Source organism: Lepidochelys kempii, chromosome 3 (assembly GCF_965140265.1).
Source record: "Lepidochelys kempii isolate rLepKem1 chromosome 3, rLepKem1.hap2, whole genome shotgun sequence".
Lineage (NCBI taxonomy): Eukaryota > Metazoa > Chordata > Testudines > Cheloniidae > Lepidochelys > Lepidochelys kempii.
The window spans coordinates 144968397-144987501 of NC_133258.1; the positions used below are offsets into that span (position 1 = coordinate 144968397).

At 40.7% G+C, this 19105-nt stretch overlaps 2 protein-coding genes and 1 long non-coding RNA gene across 5 annotated transcripts in view; 2 read left to right on the forward strand and 1 right to left on the reverse strand.

Moving 5' to 3' along the window:
- LOC140909325 (maestro heat-like repeat-containing protein family member 1) overlaps positions 1-3679 on the forward strand; it is a 64666-nt gene extending 60987 nt beyond the window's left edge. Inside the window, exon 42 of the mRNA XM_073338363.1 lies at positions 691-3679. The gene's annotated coding sequence lies outside the window, so the exon portion shown is untranslated. The remainder of the gene's footprint in view (positions 1-690) is intronic.
- A 6901-nt stretch (positions 3680-10580) lies between these two features.
- LOC140909329 (uncharacterized) overlaps positions 10581-19105 on the reverse strand; it is a 119093-nt gene continuing 110568 nt past the window's right edge. For all 3 annotated transcript variants that reach the window (XR_012158178.1, XR_012158180.1, XR_012158179.1), the window contains 3 exons: positions 15594-15699; positions 11508-11620; positions 10581-10720 (listed from right to left, as the gene is read on the reverse strand). This is a non-coding gene — a long non-coding RNA (uncharacterized lncRNA). The remainder of the gene's footprint in view (positions 10721-11507; positions 11621-15593; positions 15700-19105) is intronic.
- LOC140909328 (visual pigment-like receptor peropsin) overlaps positions 15159-19105 on the forward strand; it is a 43855-nt gene continuing 39908 nt past the window's right edge. The window contains exon 1 of the mRNA XM_073338371.1: positions 15159-15279. Coding sequence (XP_073194472.1) covers positions 15159-15279 — 121 coding nt within the window. The remainder of the gene's footprint in view (positions 15280-19105) is intronic.

Genomic DNA, 19105 nt, shown 5'->3' on the forward strand with positions numbered 1-19105 from the left:
GTGTGGAACTTTTAGTCCAAGTTTCCTAACTTTGAAATGGTTGTCCTATGATAAAGATGAGGTTATTTTCAATTATTGGATATCTGTTTACAAACAGAATTCTGTCTCAGTCCCGTTTCTCCCCCCCCCCCCCGAAAATACAGTGCCTGCCATTAAAATCTTAGCATCTGTCAATCTGGTTTTTTGCATTCAGATTTTGAGATTCTATAATCTCCACTTCTTGTTTATTGCCAATAGGTGGTGATAGAGCACTCTGCATACAGATTACTAACAGAAGTGGCGATTGCATGCCACCATGTTGCATCTACAGGCTTCTCCGCACAGCGGCTCTGGCCGTACTTTTGTGTCTGTGACCCGGAAAATATATTCCCCCTTCCTTCCTAAAAATGTAAAAGTGTTCAGTTATTTTGCAAAGGTGCATTTACCAAGATGGCTTGTGTTCCTGGTCTGGATTTTGGTCTTTTATGTAGTTCACTCTTTGGAATGAATTAAAGAATTTATCCAGAAGAAAATGAAGGAAAATCAGGAAAAATTATATGGTATTTGTTTATTGCTATTCTGGCACCAAAGTAAAAATGATGGTGGCACTTCCCTTTTACAGCTTCCACATTGGTAGCAAGCAGTGGGGATGTGCACGCAGCATTGCAGTAAGTGTTCTTGTTAACCCATGCTACTTTCCTTACCTCACAGGTGCTGTAGCTGCACGTTAAAATCAGAAATTGACTGTGCTGATGGGTCTGCAAACCCTCCAGTAGCTGCTAAGAGAGTGAAAAAGCAGAGTCACCCAGAGCAGCTGCTGAACCAATTGAGGGAGGAAGAAAAAAGTCAGGGGATAGTTTCCACCTCATTTGGCAGTGGGACATGAGGAAGTATTCAGGTCTGATGGACATGAAGGAGACAGAAGACGCAGGAACAGACGCACGGGACAAGGAAAGTGACACCCTCAAGCCATTTCTTCGGAGCACAAAGCTGCAGATGGAGAGGGTCAGACCTGGAGGGGGGAGTGCACACAATGCAAAAGGGACCTGCAAAATCAGGCCGTGGTTATTCTCTACATGACAGAGGGTTTCCATACTGTCCTGCCATCTGCCTACCACATAACCGAACATTATCTACCCTCAGCTTTACTCTAGCAGTGACCACTTCAGTTACCTTCTACAAGCTATACCCTCCTCCTAGCACAAGTGCCAGCATTGTAGTCTGGTTGTGTCCCCGCTTCCTTCTGGCCAATAGCAATAGAGTTAATTTCCCCTCCCCCTGGTTTTGCTTTGTTTGCTAGTGTTCATTAACGGTTGTGGGGGTTTTAAAATAAGTGTTGCAGTGCTATTTTTCTGGAGTGATCACCACCCTGTGAGCAAAGGTTGAGTGCCCAAAATGATCATTACAGTGCCTTTGTCTGTAATCACCCCGATCACCAGGCCCATCACAGGACCTTGCCTTGGCACCAGTCTCACTTGTGTGTAAATAAAATCAAGTTGTGAAATTACAGTAGCACTGGTGGATGTCATCCCTAACTATGTTCCCAGTTGTTGACAGCAGTGGTGGGTTCCTGAAACTCCATGGGCTTCTTACTAATAAAATGCTGCACCTTGCATTGCTTCTCTTATGAGCGGTAGCTGACTGCATACATCAAGACACAATGGCTGTCAATGAGAATCCAACCCAAAACCTTCAGCACCAAAACTACAGGTTTCTCTTGAGCTAAAGGCACACTTTTATAGCTGTAAATTTGTAGCAGGCTGCTATAATCTCTGTCCCAGTCAGCCATTAGAGGGGGAGACAAGCCTGTGTACTGAGGGCTTAATCCTTTTCTCCTTGTAGTCCATGGCAAAACTCCCATGGACTTCAGTGGAAGCAGGATGGTGCCTTATGCTAGTGTATTACATTTCCCCCATGCGCTCACAAATGTCAAAGGAATGTTACCTTTGCTAGACTGAATCAAACCAGTGGCTCATCTAGTTCAGTATCCAGTCACCAACAATGGCAAGTATCATCCTTCAGAAGAAGGTGCAAGAAGCCTTTTCAGTAGGAAGTCAGGGAATAACTTAAGAGCAGAGGAAGTTTCCTTCTATACCCCATCAGTTAAGGGCTGAATTATGCCCTTCCAATGTTATTTTTATTGATACTAATTTAACTCTGGATGTTGTTGTTATCCATATAAATATCTAATCCTTCTTTTAATCCTGCCAAGCTTTTGGCCAAAATGGTGTCTTGAGGTAGTGAGTCTCACAGGTAATTGTGTGTTGTGTAGAAGAGAAGTATTTTCTGCAATATTACAAAAAATACAGTCTGCGGCAATAATGAGTATAATCAGTGGATTTATTTGCTCAGAGAGGCAACTCCATCAAGTCTCGAGCTTGCCAAAGGCACATTTAATCAGCATTCTGCACCACCTGAGTTGGTGGTGGGAGCAACTTTTGTCCCCGGTGGTGTAAACCAAAGGAGTAGCCGGTGAGAAGGGTGTCTCAGAATCACAGTGTAGCCAGACACCACATCTATCGCTACTGTGGGGAAAGAACAAAGTGCCATTCTGCCCTTTCTCAAACAGGCCAGTGTTCTAGAAAAGGTGCATATCTTCAGGTATTTTGGTCAACTTGCCTACGTGAACATCAGGCACCAGGCCTAGTAACACACCAGGGGTTGCCTCAATGGAGCAGTAACCCTTTTGATTCCTGGTCTCCACTGCTTCCTTGTGTGAATGCAGAATGGGTAAACCTCTTCCACCTGAAGCATTTCCACCATTTGGGAAACTCCTTTGGTGCTCAAACCCTTCCATTATCTTAGGGATATATATTGTTTTTGGATAACATGCCTCTGCAGGACTTTGTTTATTGACAGACACATCTCTGTCACACAAGCACATGCTGTTTCCAGATCAAACGTATGTGTCACTGAGTGGTAATCATCATTGGTTGCCAGCTTCCACAGTACCATATCCACTGTCTTGTCTACGTTGATTGGATTTTGATAAGGTTTTCACTTAAAATTTTACTTAGTCTTTTGCAACACATGTATAGGAATGAAAAATGGGTCTGTTTTGAACACTGTGAAAAGGAAACAACTTTGAAATTTTACAAAAAATAATTGTATGTATTTTTAAATGGCACTACTTGAGTGAAAATGTCAAAAAACAGCATATTTTAAAGGTGTTACACACAGGAGTGCTGGTAAACTTGACTGAACTTTATTTCCTGCTTCCAGATGAAAATAATGCCTTATGCACCCCAGCCCAAGAAAGCAAAAGGATAGCATCTGTATACTTCATTTGGGAGTCACTGGTAGGAGGCAACAGAGAATTCAACAGAAGGCTTTTATCAAAAATGGGAAATTCTCCACAGACTGCTAATGTACCAGGGGTATCGAGAGCAAAAAAACCTTGACTTGCTTGAAAGGACCACCCTGGCCTTGTTTATGTGCCTTTGGACCTAGTTCTTGTCTCCAGATTTGTCATATCTGTGTAGTCAGCGGGCTTGAAGGGACAAGGCTGAGGCCAAAACTAATTAATACTTCTTAACAGTTTTGAGGGAAGGAAAAAGCATGGATCCTCTAAACCTATGATAGAGCTATTTTGCTAATGCAAAATTACACTGATAATGATATTTTTTCACTTTGTCTAATCTGCCTTGTAAATGAGCATGACTCTCATTTTTAATTAATAAAAAACTATTGTACAAAGTTTCTTCTGTAAAATCCCACTATTTATATTTGTGTATTACTGTTTGCTCTCTAATACAGAGGGTATACTTTTACTTTGGTTGTAAAATACTGTATTTACAGTATATTGGCAGAAAGCTGGTTGCTATAAAATATCAACCTAAATTCTGTGCCAGAATGGAGTTTCTACACAAAATGCTTGTATTCTGTGTCATAACGATGCTTCTGTTAAGACTGTTCATGTGATGAAATAATGTCTGTGATGAAATTCATATTCTTTACCACATGGCTCAAATACCTGGGTTTTATAAACAATTCCTTTGGCAGCCGCACAAAAGAACCAGTGGCTACCTAATGTTAGTCCAAACCTCAGTTTGCTTTCCCAGAAATTGCATTCCTGATGCCTTTCCCACGTTTGGAGGAGAAAGTAAGGTGGTTTGTCCAAAAACAGCAGTCCCACTAATTTTCCAGAATGTGTTTATGAAGGTATATTCATATATCCTGTTCAACAAGGGAATTCTACCGTTATGTAAATTAAGTGCATATTTTTAATCCAGTTCTTGATCTATGGAAAAGTACTATTCACAAGTCAACTAATTCATATAGTGAAATTGGGAGGGAGGAGTTTTGTATTTTTCCTTTTCTTCTAGCAGTTTTGATGTATGGGATTAGGAACACTGATGTATTCATATATGGGCTGAGTCCTGGGGTAAGAGAAAACAAAGTGGTTATATCTGATGGTCAGAAGAGAGTTGTGGGCAAGGGGGGGAAAAGGTTTACAAAAATGGATGATGATTCATAAAATGTCTATGGTTTTGGTTTCATTTGGTTGCGCGTTTTTGTGGATGGCTCTCAGACCACTTGCGATTATTTGTTTCTAGTAGCACTGCTAATGTGCTAGGTGCTTTCCAAACGTAAACCACGACTCAGCTGTGTCCAACACATTCTTGGGTATATTAGCAATGTCTTCTGTTTTCCTGTTAGTCCAGGAAGGTCACCCTAAACTCAGTAGCGTGGGTTAGGGTCTGAGACAAAAATGCCTTTTCGGCACCATGGCAATAGTGGGTCAAGCTCCCATCCCAGCTATGGTTTTGTGGGCAAGGCTAACAATTCAGGGCTGTGTTTGATAGTAGCCCTTTTTATTATTTATTCGTTTTTTATTATAATCATGTTACATAATGTGTCAGGTTTCTTCTCATTTGATTTTCTGCATAAAAAATAATTATGTACTTGAGCATCAGTGTCATTCCTAAGGATGGGCCACATGATGACTGGCTCTTGTGCCCCACACAAAGGCACAGCCACAGTCCCTGCACTTGGAAGAGTATAGGAACTCTGCTCCCTCCGTGGTGTACCCCCAAAAGCACATGTCGCCTCGAAGGGATAGGGAGGAGATAACGTCATGGCCCCACCCCACTCTGCACCTCCATGGTGCAGGGAGCAGGCAGTGCTGAATGCAGGAAGGACAGTGCAGTTTGTACAGGCCCACTGTGCACAGGATTGCTAGGGGAAGGACTGTACCATTTGATTTCCAAGTGCAGCACTAAATGAACTTCATTGTGAGTTGCTTTTTTCTATTGGGCACTGATAGTCCAGGAAGAATTGTGGCAAGGGACAGTAATATCTGCTTCTTTCTTATGCTGCTTTCTTATACTCAACCTCCTAGACTTACTGCTGCTGTCCCATGCCACCATACCTAGTGGAATAGAAGAACTAAAAACTTTAATGGCAACAATTGCTGGTTACAAGTAATCAACTTTACCATGGTGTTCTTGGTAGTCCCCTGGCTAAGCACAGGGAACATTCTGGTAATGTTAATTAAGCAAGAACAAAGACTTTAGTGGTGACCACTATGTAGGAGACCTTGCTCTTTCACTCTCTCTCTTTTTCTGGCTTTATACTCTCTTAATATAGGATTAAATTCTGATGGTTGCCAAGCATCTGCACATCTAAGTGACTTTAATGGGAATTGTAGGTGCGTAGCATCTCAGAGTTTGGACAGGAAGTTAGGAGATTTGATTCTTCACTGCCTTGCACCTTGTGCAGGCATTTACCTTGGTACAAACTGCATGTGAAAAACTACACAATCAGAATTCTTGCACTCTTTGCATGTTCACAAGCAAGGAGAGAAACCAGTTTACAGAAATTGCAGAACATTGTCATCAATGGCCTACAGACAAATTTTACTACATAAGAAAATTGTATGCCCCAAGAGGTTCCTGGATGAGGAGGATAATCAACAAGAGAATCCTTGTGAAACTGTTGCAGTTACTAACCAAGATGGTATACCTGGACTTTAGAGAGGTAAAATACAGGATGAATGCCCTTTGAAATTCTGCAACCAACTGTAGTGAAAACAATAAGAAGACTGATTTTTCAGGAGGTGCCATTAAAACCTCAACAGTTTTCAGCACAGGAACCTGCAATAATCATAGTATCATCCTACAATTAACAAAGGAGATACCACTATGCCACAATCAGTGTGTACACTGGAAAGGCAATGTGTTCTGGGCTAGGTCATGAGACTGGGAGTCAAGACACCTGAATTCTATTCCCAGCTTTGCCATTTACCTCAGGGGCAGCAGGTTTGTATAATTTTTGGTGGTGCCTAGAATGGGTCCAAGTCCCGCCTCCCCCATGAGGGGGGTTTGGGGTATGGGAGGGGCTCAGCACGAGTGCAGGGGTGAGGGGTTCATGGTGCAGGAGGGGGCTCAGGGCTGAGGCAGATTGTTGGGGTGCAGGGGCCGGGCTCTGACTGGGGGTGTGGGCCAGGGATGAGTTTGGGGTGCAGGCAGGCTGCCCTGGGGCTGGGGCCAGAGAGGAGGACTCTCCCCCAGCCCTTTCCCCACTGGCAGGCAGGGACATGCCGGGGGAGGCACTCGGGGCAGCAGGCCAGGCCAGGGGAGAGACCTGGCACCAAACATTGGTAGAGCCAGGCCCTTGCGCCCTGAATATTGCTGGAGCATGGGCACCATGGGCCCATATAACTCACCACCCGTTTACCTGCTGTGTGATCTTAGGTAAGTCACTTCACCGCTCGTGCCTAGGTGCCTCAGCTCCCACACGTTGCCTGTCTTAGCCTTTGTTTGTTTACACTGTAAACTCTCCAGGACAGAGACTGTTTGTCACCACATTTATCTATGGACCCTGATTTCAACTGTGGCCTCTTGATGCTACTATAATACAAATAATAATAGTTAAATTTTTAACATTGCCCACTGTATTCAGTTTGAGTAGATTCAGCTCAGTGCACAGGCCTGTGTTATAATTTCAGCGGGAGTTAAATGGTGCACAGGGCCTTGGTCAGGCACTCAGCACAAGAGTGAATTTTCCCTTTGATGTTTCATTTTTTTAACTAGCTCTCCTTCAGTATTGACCTAGCCTTTACCTGAAGCTGCAAAGGCTCCTGTGTCCATACACAGTGATTTACAAGCAAGATCTCATAAGAGCTTATTTATTTTAATATTATGACTCTGTTGTGTCAATCCGTAAAGACAAGCCTTACTTCAACCAGCAATTTACCAACTTTATCTAACTGCATGGTGCAGTGCTTCAGGAGAACATTTAATTTCAAGGCTAAAGAGAATAAAGAGGAAACTGAGGAGCAGAAGGATCCGAAAGAGGCTATAACTCAGTTTAAATCATGACAGCTGAAGCAGATGTTACAATAATTGATTTAAACAATGTTAAGTATTCATTTTCTTAGATAAAACTGAGAAGAAAATGGACAGGAGGGCTGAAATATGAGTTGGTGCTATGGATATCATGTGTCTTGGATTCATGATGTGCTGTCAGAGTGGGCACATAGTGTAGGGTTAAATTCAAACATTTCTTTGAGCTGTAAATTTTATCCAGGTTGTTTTCATTACCCTGTTTAATAGGCAAACACTGGATGTGATTTTAGTCTCTCAGCAGTGCAGATCAGAAGTAGCTCTATAGAAAGGAAAACAGCCAGGACTGGGTGAAATAAGTATATAAGTATATTCTATTTTAAAATATCCATTAAAAATGTAAATAGTTTTCCAATACATTTTAGTGTATATTTATTGAATTTGCTTTAAAAATCCCCACAGATTTATACATTTTAAAAGTCCCCACAAAATCTGGAGCAAAATTCAGTAGAACTTGCTATCAATTCCCACATATTTTCAGTGGCCTTTTATGTGACAAATCAGTGCTAAAGAATATACCTGCTTCTATTTGATTTTAACCTTTTTCTTTGGCATATCTTTTCCTCCAACCCCTTTGATTCAACTGCCAGGTGCCATTTGTACATAATCTTGCCAGACACTAGCAAGTTTTCTTGGCAAATCCCTTCCCCTGGCAATGTCCGAATTATTTAGTGTACCTCAGGGAAATCAGATGCTGGTTAGACGTTATACAACATCACAAACCACTTGCATAAATTATAGTTTTTTATGATATTTCACTATGATGTACTGAACTAATGTACTATAGTTTACTAATGCGAGATTGTCTCTGAGGTCAGTGAATAGCACATTGATATGTGGCTTGTTGTGATGGGATATTGTCAGTAAAACAGTTTAGAGAGTTGGATAGTGATTAAAAGTTTCTTGCACATTTTTAGCATCTCAAAGAGAAGCTACCTGTTGGTTTACATCCTTCGTAAGTCAGTTTTGCATGCTACCTCAGAGAACTTTGGCTGATTTAGAACGTCCATAAAAAAGTGCTTTATTAGCCTGTCATAAATCTGGGCGGGCAGAGATTATTGTTCACTTCAAAAATCTGTCTTGATCTACCGGTGGTAATAATGAGTACTAATTTAACCCTTAAGTGCTGGCATTTTCCAGCTTGTCAGGCAAATTAATTACTTATAAGATGTGTACCCTATGTACAGAATTTGAGTGACCAGCTTCTGCTAGATTCTCTAAAATTCTCTTAATTGTGCAGTGAATGGTCCAAATCCTGCTTTTATTTACAGCAATGTAAATCCACACATACTCCAGATTTGCACTGGTGTGACTGACGACGGTGTTTGTTGCAATGTGCCTTTGAAGCCTATTGTGTGTGCACTAGAGGCTCAGGTTCTGCCACCCTTAGATTGTGTAGTATCTTCCTCTGCAAGTAGCCCTATGAAGATCAATTTCACATTATGGTTGAAAGAATCAAAATCAGTTTTGCCCCATGCCAGGATAAGTCAATCGCTTTACTTGCAGAATAAGACACTGCTCCTATTGAGTAAGAGCAGCAGCATATGGCCCTCAGCATTTAGAATTTATACTGAGCTTCAGGCCCTTTCATTTTTGAAAAATTGGTTTTTCTGACATTATTTCTGCTTTACTACACTGGGTTAGGGTGAAGTATTATCCTGCTAAGAGATCAAGATTGATTTTATTCCCTTATTCATGATGTAAAAGCAATGAGACTCTAAGAGGAAAGGTTTGGAAAGTAAAAACCCCCTTAGCTCTCAGCAGGTCTCTGCATTGGGTGGACATGGCAGCAGGAGGATGCAATTTATACACCATGAAGGGAGACTAAGAGGAGGGTGGATGTGAAACCTTTTTGACTTACCCTTCCCATTCCCATTCCCGCCACCTCTTTGGGAGATTAATGTGTAGTCTGATAAACGCCAGAGCAGTTGGACTCCCTTTACTGGAAATGAAGGGATTAAATGCCTTCCAGAAGGAGATTAACTGCCTGCACTTAGGACTCACTTCTGTTTCATTACTGTCCTGTTGTCTGAAAGTCATTGGCCATTGTTGGGATCTAAGGCCTTGCTGAAAACACAGAAAAATGATTCAGCAAAATGCAGAAAAAATCTTGTAAGACCTCTTACACTGGAGTCTTCGCCCTCAGTATCAAAAGGGTGCATGCGGTGGTGTTCCAACAAGACCCCAAGGCACTTCATCACCCCAAACTCAATTACTGTGAAAGTGTTAGACTATGACATCATGCTGAAGATATTAACCATGCCATGGACATTTAGGAGTTGTCATAGTAATAGTCTGATCCAGACTTTTCAGTAGAAATTCAGCAGCATTATGGCCTAAAGCACTCACAACTGAAACAAAAAGGAATACAATACACATCTTCCCAGACTCAGAAGTAAAAACCTTTGTAAACAGAGATCATGCTTCCTTCATTCCAAAGGATTATCACTAAACATAGAATTACCATCTCATAATTTAAATATTCTGGAAGGAGAACTGCCGCCTACCACATGGATCAGTGCCCTAGGCAAGTCAGTGAACCACCTTGGCACTTGGACATTCAGTGAGAGATATTTTGTAGTGGATCTAAATAAATATTTCCTTAGAGAATAATACCTAGAAATGAGATTCACTTAAATTCTGGGCCCCAGAAATTATTTTACAGTTCAGGGGATTCAACTGCATCAACACAGACACTAACATCAAGGAAATCAGCAGTTAAACCACCGTCTACATCCACATCAATCTCAACTCACATGCCTTCCCACCCAAACATCATCACACGTGAACACACATGGATTCCTCCACTCCACAACGGTGTTTTATTTTTCTTTTTAAAATTGTCTCATTGCCAGCATCCCCACTGTTCTAATCTCTCCAGGGCACTTCGTAAGATTAGCAAATCCACATGATGACAATTTGGGTGTGGTTGGTAATTTGATCACCACTGATGCAACATGTGCTCCTTGAAAAGAATAAAAGGCTGGAATTGGTGACATATGAAACACAGTGTGAGCGTTTGCCAAAGAGCATGACCTTGGCAGTAAATACCACCACAGAGCTTATGGAGGAAACTGAAGGACAGCAAACTACAGTCCCTCACTGCAAAACGTGAGGACTTGGAAAAGACAGTAACAATGATGCTAGACCAGGAAGAATTCTACTATGCTCTCTACTCCGAGAAGAGGCTTTCTCTCTTTATTATATACAAGTACTGACAAAGAATTCTATAATTCAGATGGAAATCAATCCTGAGGCTATAACATAAATCAGCATACATCACTTAAATCACCTTCTGTACCAGATGACTGGAGGCTTTCAAAAAGGCTCCAGTGGTGATCTTGGCAATTTCAGTCCAGTAAATCTAACTTCAGTACCAGGCAAATTGGTTGAAACTATAGTTAAAAAAACAAACAAACCCAGAATTATCGGACACATAAATGAATATGATTTGCTGGGGAAGAGTTAACATTGCTTTTGTAAAGGGAAATCATACCTCGCCAATATATTAGAATTCTTTGAAGGGGGCAAAAAACGTGGACAAGGGTGATCCAGTGGATATATTTGGATGTTCAAAAAGCCTGTGAGAAGGTCCCTCACAATTAGCTCTTAAGCAAACACAGTAGTCATGGGATAAGAGGGAAAGGCCTCTCATAGACAACTATCTGGTTAAAGCACAGGAAACAAAGAGTAGGAATAAATTATCAGTTTTCATAATGAAGAGGGGGGAATAACAGTGTCCCCCAGGGCTCTGTACTGGGACTGGTGATGTTCCGCATCTTCATAAATGATTTAGCATAGAGACCTCTGTACTGTACCTCTGGCTACAGATTTCTTAAAGTCCCAAACAAAATGTACCTAGTTTACATGTGGAATAATAGGTGGCAGTGAATCTAACTCTCTTTTATTTGATGTCTACCAAAGCCAGCTACTGCTGGCTTTGTTGATTCCATGGGGCAAGCTCTTCAAATAGAAGATTTAGGGATAGTGATTGATCCAGCTCCAATTGAAATCAGTGGAAAAAATGACCATTAACATCAGTGGGAACAGGTTCTGTTCTTACTGAAATATGTCTGCAATAGCTTACAGTCTAGTGGCTAATAAGATTGCGTGCATAGTTGCACAGGAGAGCTGAGGGCAAAAGAATCTTTTTACTCATACACAGGGATTGAGCATAATTACCTTGTCCACAGGTAAGTGCAAAGGCTATGGAAGACAAGCCACTGCTAGTATCACTAGTTAACTCAACTGTGGTGGAGAGAAGATGGAGGAAGTCAGGGCTGCCTCACTGGTTGCTGTGGAGGGGATAACATATAATGAGAACTTAAGGCATGGGGAAGTGGCCATGGTCACCCAGTACTTTGGCCATTAGAGTAAACTGTAGGCCAGGGGTGGCCAACCTGTGGCTCCGGAGCCACATGCGGCTCTTCAGAAGTTAATATGCGGCTCCTGGTATAGGCACCGACTCCGGGGCCGGAGCAACAGGCACCTACTTTCCAATGTGCCGGGGGGTGCTCACTGCTCAACCCCTGGCTCTGCCCCCACTCCACCCCTTCCCACCCCCTCCCCTGAGACTGCCTTGCCCTCATTCCTCTACCTCCCCCCAAGAACCTCCTGCATGCCATGAAACAGCTGATCGGAAGGTGCGGGGAGGGAGCGGGAGGTGCTGATCAGTGGGGCTGCTGGTGGATGGAAGGCTCTGGGAGCGGGGTGCTAATGGGGGGCTACTGGCGTGTTACTGTGGCTCTTTGGCAATGCACATTGGTAAATTCTGGCTCCTTCTCAGGCTCAGGTTGGCCACCCCTGCCGTAGGGGTTTTGAATACCTGTATAATTCAGGTCTCGATTCATTTTGCTGCAGTGTTTGCAGCACTGTGTTTCGGTACTTGGGACAGAGTCACCATATGCTAAATGAACCTGGGACGTGAACCCCGCAGCTCCCACTGAAGTCAATGGGAGCTGGTAGGTGTTCAGCACTTGTGGAAATCAGGCCATTTATTTAGATGCCTAAATGGATGTAGGTGCCTATCTTTGAAAATCTTGGCCCAGGGGTTGAAGTCATTTCAGAGACATGCATTAAGGAGAGAGCAAGAATCCCACTTTCTGATACAGGAATTGGCTTTGGCTAAACCTATTCTATTGTGTCTGAAACAGGATGAATTGAGTCTATGTGGGTGCCCTCTCTCCCCTCCCCCCTAGCAGATATGGATAGGGGATTGCCTACATGCGGACAAAAATCGATGTATCTTCCTCTGCCTCTTCTAAGATGCTGCAACATCTTTTATTATTATCCTCTTTATTTTCTTTTCCCCCTCAGGATGACAGGCTTAATGACAAATGAAGGAAAAGCCTGAAGTAAGGTATTAGTCTGCAGCAGCAGAGATAAAAACAAATAACTGATTAAGAGAAATTTGCAAGTAAATATTTGTCTACCTTTCACCAAGTACAGCTGCCTGAGGCTGGTCTGCTGCCTGAGACTGAGGCATGTAGGAACAGGCTTCTTCCTCTGGGGAGTGGCCCAAGTGGGGTAGGTTAGCTGTTTGGAGTCCCTGAGAGGGAAAAACCTGGGTTTCTTCACAATTATTTGGATTTTGGCTTTTTCAGTATTCTAATCCCTGCACAGAGGGATTAGAATGGGTATGTAATGCTGTATCTTGATGATGCTGAACGTCTATAAAGGGTATGACTTTATGTATTTATATGTTGTATTAATAGGCCTGAGGAGAAAAGCCTGTTAGCCCTCTAAGAAGCAAAGCAGGCTGGGATTACCTGCTAGTAAGTGCTGAGCAGGACTCTCTTAATCAGTGCAAGGCTAGGATCATTAGGGGAACGGCCCAGAGAGTTTTTGCACCAAAGGAGATGAGACAAACTCACTCATGGAGCCAAGGACATGCTTGATCTGGGCTTTTTTTTTTTTTTAAATAATAGCTTGGTTTGTGGTAGGCATTGGGCTGACTGTACCATCCCAGTAAACCACCTCTGTAGTGAAATGGGCTTTCCTCTTTCTAGTGCTCATCACACCCAGGATCCACAATGCAGCATCTCCTTTTCAGTAAGGATGAAGTTTAACTTTTGAAAGCTGAAGTCCAAGCTGAAGGCTCAAACAATCTTTACATTGGGGTCTCCGGTACTGGTGCAAGCCCTTAGTGCAGACATGCCGCAGCAACAAAAACTGTGACTTGCACCACTGTGGTTTAACCCAGTTTGAAACTGGTGTGAACTGCACCAGTGCACATCTCAGTTTACATCAGTGCAATGTATCTGTGCTAGGGATGTGCACAGATGCAGCTACGTGGGCTTTCTATACCAGTGTGAAAAAAAGAAACCTAACAAGAGATTCAGAAAGGTATTTAGGCACCTAATGTCCACCCCTGCTGTAGATAAGACATCAGTCACATACGGGGCGGTATTATAAGTAGTTATCTCATAGCAGGGAGTTGGGTAGAGCTAAATGTGGGGGCAGATTCTGATCTCTGTTGCACTGATGAAAATCTGAAGTAATTCCATTGGTTCCAGGGAGTTACTCCAGCATAACTGATATCAGAATCCAGCCTATAATTGGGCCAATGCATCCAAAAGAACTAATAATCATTAGAAGACTGTATCTTCAGTGAAGACTAAATAAAACAAATGGTGAGCCCCTGAAATCACATGCAGTGGCTGCTTTCAAAATGAGGGAAATCTCATTTTTCTGCTGCACAGTGCATCTCCAATTCTGGTGGAAGCTGCAAGTGCTCAGCACTCTGAAAATCAGACCCATGCTATTTCATATTGCCTACAAAACAGAAAGAAAATGATGTTTTTTTTCTAATTAACAGCAGCCCTGCCTATGAAACAACTGTATTTGCATTGAAGCAAACTGATTTCCTCTGCTATATGAGAATAAAACTGATGAGTTAGGTTATTACACACTGGGGCTAATGTGGCCCACAATAAATCTACCAGAAGTAACATTCAGAGAGTTTAGGTGGGATACACAGACACACTGGTGAGAGTCTGAACTTTCTTGCCTGGCCCTGGTAACCTGACATGGAATCCCCCATCAAATGACAGGGCTCACTAGCCACTATACTGGAGGCTTCTGCTCAGAAATCAACATGCACATCCACCTTGAAACTACATCATCTGCCCAGATTCTAAACCTTTGTTCCAAAGCTTTAGCTCGCAATTTCTACAAAGTGAAACTGATGATTTTTAGTGCAATCGAGCAAATGGACCAGTGGTGGAGCACAGTATTATTCAGTGACAATTTTCAGGAGACTCTTAGGTAGCTCATAGAATGCAGTAAAATGCATCCATAAAATATATTTCTCCTCATAAAATATGGGCCTGAACCTTCTTCATTTGAATTCAATGGTAATCCTCATTGTCTTCAGTGAGGGCAGAGCAGGTGCATTATGGTATTTGTACAATAATATATACACTCGTGCATGCATGTTTGTGTATATATATCCTTAGGGTTATTATATTATATGACACATAGATGTATTTTAAAGAATGATCATCACTTTGTCTAATATACTCTCTCCAGTCACTAAAGACTTCTGCATTTAGCAGCACCAGGGATATAAGGAAATCTGCTGCCTTGGTCTGGTCACAGATTCATGAGGTGTATTAATAGATAGGATTAGAAAATAAGAACAGGTCAGAGGGCTGCAAAGCTCTTTCTTGTCTCTTGAGATTTCCCTGTTTAGTTTCAGCCTCAGTGCGCTGCTTCCTAGAATGCAAGGAGCAGAAGTTTAAGAAAGCCAGAGACCATTTTCTTTTACTGGGCATTTGAGACTAAGCAGGGGGGGCGAAAGGACAACTTCTGGGTCACGGGCTTTGCCTGAAAATGTCTCTCCAATTTTCTCCACAGGCACCATGGAGGAACAACAACATCACCTTTCTGAACAAAGAGGCTCCTGTCTCAGAACAAGGAGAGACTATTATAGGCTTCTACCTACTGGCTTTAGGTATGTACTGTATCTCTGAATGGCTTATGAAATGAAACTCCTTTTAAGTTTGGACTAAAGTTCAAAGGGATTCCTATGGTGTTCATCCACAAAGGAACAAGATATCATAAACTGCAATTTTTCTTCAGAAAGTTCTTTCAAAAAAAAAAAAGGGGGGAGCTAGTGTTTTGTTTCATTTTATTTTATTTTAAATGCAAACATTTTTATTGGGGGCAAAAGGATATGATATTATAGTCCAAGTTATTTCTTTAACTAAGGTTCGTTTAAGATGTGGGCAAAAATAAAATATCTTGTGCAGAAAAATATGACATTACCTTGTTTTCTCAAAATATCCCAATGGCATTCAATTCGTGTTCTCTGCTTCTAGCTTCTGCTTATTGAAGTTCGTATTCAGATTGTGTTCATCAAATAGTTCAGCTTCTAAAACGAATACATTCAGTTAAATGAAATAGAATTCTATCATTGTATTTTATATTTGTTTGTAAAATTCTTCCATCTAATACGTTATATACATTTAGAGGAAACTTTCTTGATCTGAGTCTATTAAAAATTTCTTTAAGTACTAAATTATTACTATCAGTAGTTACAATAATATGTGCATAAGTCTAAAAACTTGATATTCAGATTACATTGCAAAGCAGTTATTATACACTCAGATTAAAAGTGATTGAAAATGGAACCTCGTATTAACTCATTTTGTTCCTAAGACATTTTTTTGATTAAGTACTGTATTGTAATTTACAGCAAACTCAGTGCAGGATGATGGTGAATTACAGTATCTGATGTTCTATAGGCAGACTTTATGAAATTTCGAAGAATGTAGATGTACCAGTTGACAAAGAAAATCAAAATAGCCATTTATTTTTCTGACTTCATATGAAACAATATCAAAAGGTAACTGTTTTCTAGAGAATGTCACAATCACGTCCTAGCTTTATATTGATTCTATCTAATCAAGCTATCTATGTTTATAAATTATAAAGAAATGAAACGGCATATAGAAGACGTTGCGCATAATGAGAACTCCATACCAATGTAAATGTACATAGAAATAGTTCCTGAGTACAACCATTGAGAAACAGGCTTGTAAATTAAATAATCACGCTACATAAGCTTTTCTTTTTCTAAGCTTATCATGTATTCCCCCTCAGTACCACCAGCAGCTGCAAACCACCACCTGATACTTATAAAGGAAACCACACAGCCATGATGAAGGGGCTTGAAGGCCTTTCCTTATATCTATATGAGACTGGCATCTTTACCAACAAAAATAGCAGACATAATGCAGTTGGCATAAAGAATAAGACGGTCCAGAAAAAAGTTGGAAAAAAATGGCAGCCACTTTATGAGGAAGCTGAATAAAAATAATGTGGTCAAGAGGAAGTAGAGATGTTCTGATTTATCCCAGACCTATGTGCACACTTCCATACACGTGCCTGCAGCAGCCTAGAAAGCACACAGCCCTACAATCAACTACTGAATGAACCACACTAGAACAGGTTTCAGAGTAGCAGCCGTGTTAGTCTGTATCCGCAAAAAGAAAAGGAGTACTCTCAGTTAGGGCTTGATCCTGTGTTTGTTGACGTCAATGACAAAACACACACTGACTTCAGTGGTTCAAAATCAGCTTTTAACTGATTAGCCCTGCTGAGAATGGGATACAGTTATTGGGATACAATGTATTGTATTGGGATACAATGATTACTTGTACCCACCAGACTCCTCCCCAGCAGTTTGATGCTGCAGGTTTCGCTAAAGAAATAAAAATGATACACTGAAGAATAATAAAAAGAGTTTTCCCTTTCTTTTACAAATATTCTCTTTTGGGAAATTTCTCAGTATGCTTAGAGCTGGTTGACATATTGGGACAAATCAATCCTTGATTTGTGAATCTGAAGGCTCTAGTACACTCACTGTTAACTTCAGTAGTGAATACATTCTGATTTGTTTTATTGCTGGAAAAGCTAGTAATTTCCCAAGCAGACATTATTCCTACTGATCCTGTGGACCACCTCAAAGTCTCACAAATGATTAGCTAGTAGAGACGATTGAAATTTTTCATTCAAAATATTTTTAAATGAAAAATGCCGTTTTTGTTAAAACAGATATTTCTGAGGTAAATGTCAATTTCTTACTATTTTGGGGGGTATGGGGTGAAGATGAGGTATACATAAAGCTGAACATTTCAGTTTTTTGGCCACAATGGTTTGTTTCTAGGATTGCTGAGAACCAAAAAATGCTGGTTTCAGTCAAAACCTGGAAATGTGTGAAGAAATTTTTTTGATGCCAATTAAAAAAAATGTATTCTGTTACTCTTTATTCCCTTAAAAAAATTATTTCCTTGCCAGTTCTACTCGCTAGCATCTCATCCATATGCATATTTAAACATTTTCACATTTCTAGTGCACTTCTATTATATATATTACAGGACCAATGAATTCTTATGTTTATTTGAAATTAGACAGAGGTACGAATCAACACACTAGATTCAAACATTCCCAAGCTTTGGATTCAGAGCTACATTTCATCTAACTTCTTGCTTTAAGGCCTAAACTCTACTCATAACCAAGTTTCTCTATTGCTTTTTGCCCTGTACTTTTTTAAAATGTGGTCCTACTATGATAACCGACTCCTTAAATATGGCAGGAAAGGTTTCCATGTTTGTTAGCTCTCAATTGCTCCACTGCAGATATCCCATGTTTATAAGTAGAGAAGTTTCATAATTGGCAGCCCTATTCACTCTAGCTCAGGTATAATCGCCAGTAAAACTTGTCCAACTGAGGTGTCTTAGAGGTGTTGGTCAAGTGCAAATGATATGTACAATTTTCCATTTGGAACTTAATTATACATTCTGTTGATGATGTAACAAACAGGAGATACTCTACCTCACTTTCCCATAGCTGTATTGACTTTGTTCTGCAATGTTAACCGTAGTATTTATGTCAGTAAAGTCAGACGATACAAGTAATTCTACCCAGGAAGCAGGGCTGTGGTATAAGGAGGTGTTATTTTTTACATTGTCACTTTTCGCTCATAAGGGCTTTCAAGGAGCAAAGCTTGCTCTGGAAGGAAGATCATTCAGTGTATATGTATTATACTCAGGTGTCTGGCTTACAGCAGGCAGCCATAAGAGATCATCTGAATTAGCAATAACCCAGAACAAGTATCATGTTTATACAGAATATCCTGCTAATATGGTGCCTGTGAAAGACAGTTGTTGTACTTTGGCACCTGCTAAAGAAGGTGTCCTACTCGCTTGAATCCTGAGATTTCAATAAAGTTTGTGGTTAATTATCCACATACATATTTGTGGGACTTTTTTTTTTTACCACATACATATTTGAGGGACTTCAGCACTCCAAATACTGTACTTAGGGACGCATTCTTTCTTCGCAGGAGATATCACAATAGAGCTGGATGAATTATTTTCAACAGATTTTTTTTTCAAAAAGTGCATTTTTTGGTACTCTAGATCTACTTGCAAATTCAGGTAGAATTTGACAAATAGTTTTGGCTGAGGAAAAAACTGATTTTTTTTCAAATGAGTTCTAAACTTGACTTTTGTTTCAAAATGACATTTCAAATTCAAATGTGGCCAATTTTTTCAAGAAAACAAAACCAAAAAAAAAAAAAGGCTGAAAAATGCCTTAAAGACTGAATCAAAATGAAAAATTTGAAAAAATAAATGTTCAGTCAACCAAAATCAGAAAAAAAAAATGAAAACCCCCAAAATATTGTTTCAAATGGACCCAAAATGTTTTAGACAATTTGATACGAATATATTTTCAAGTTTTCCTATTTTATTAACTCCGCTGTAATCAGCATA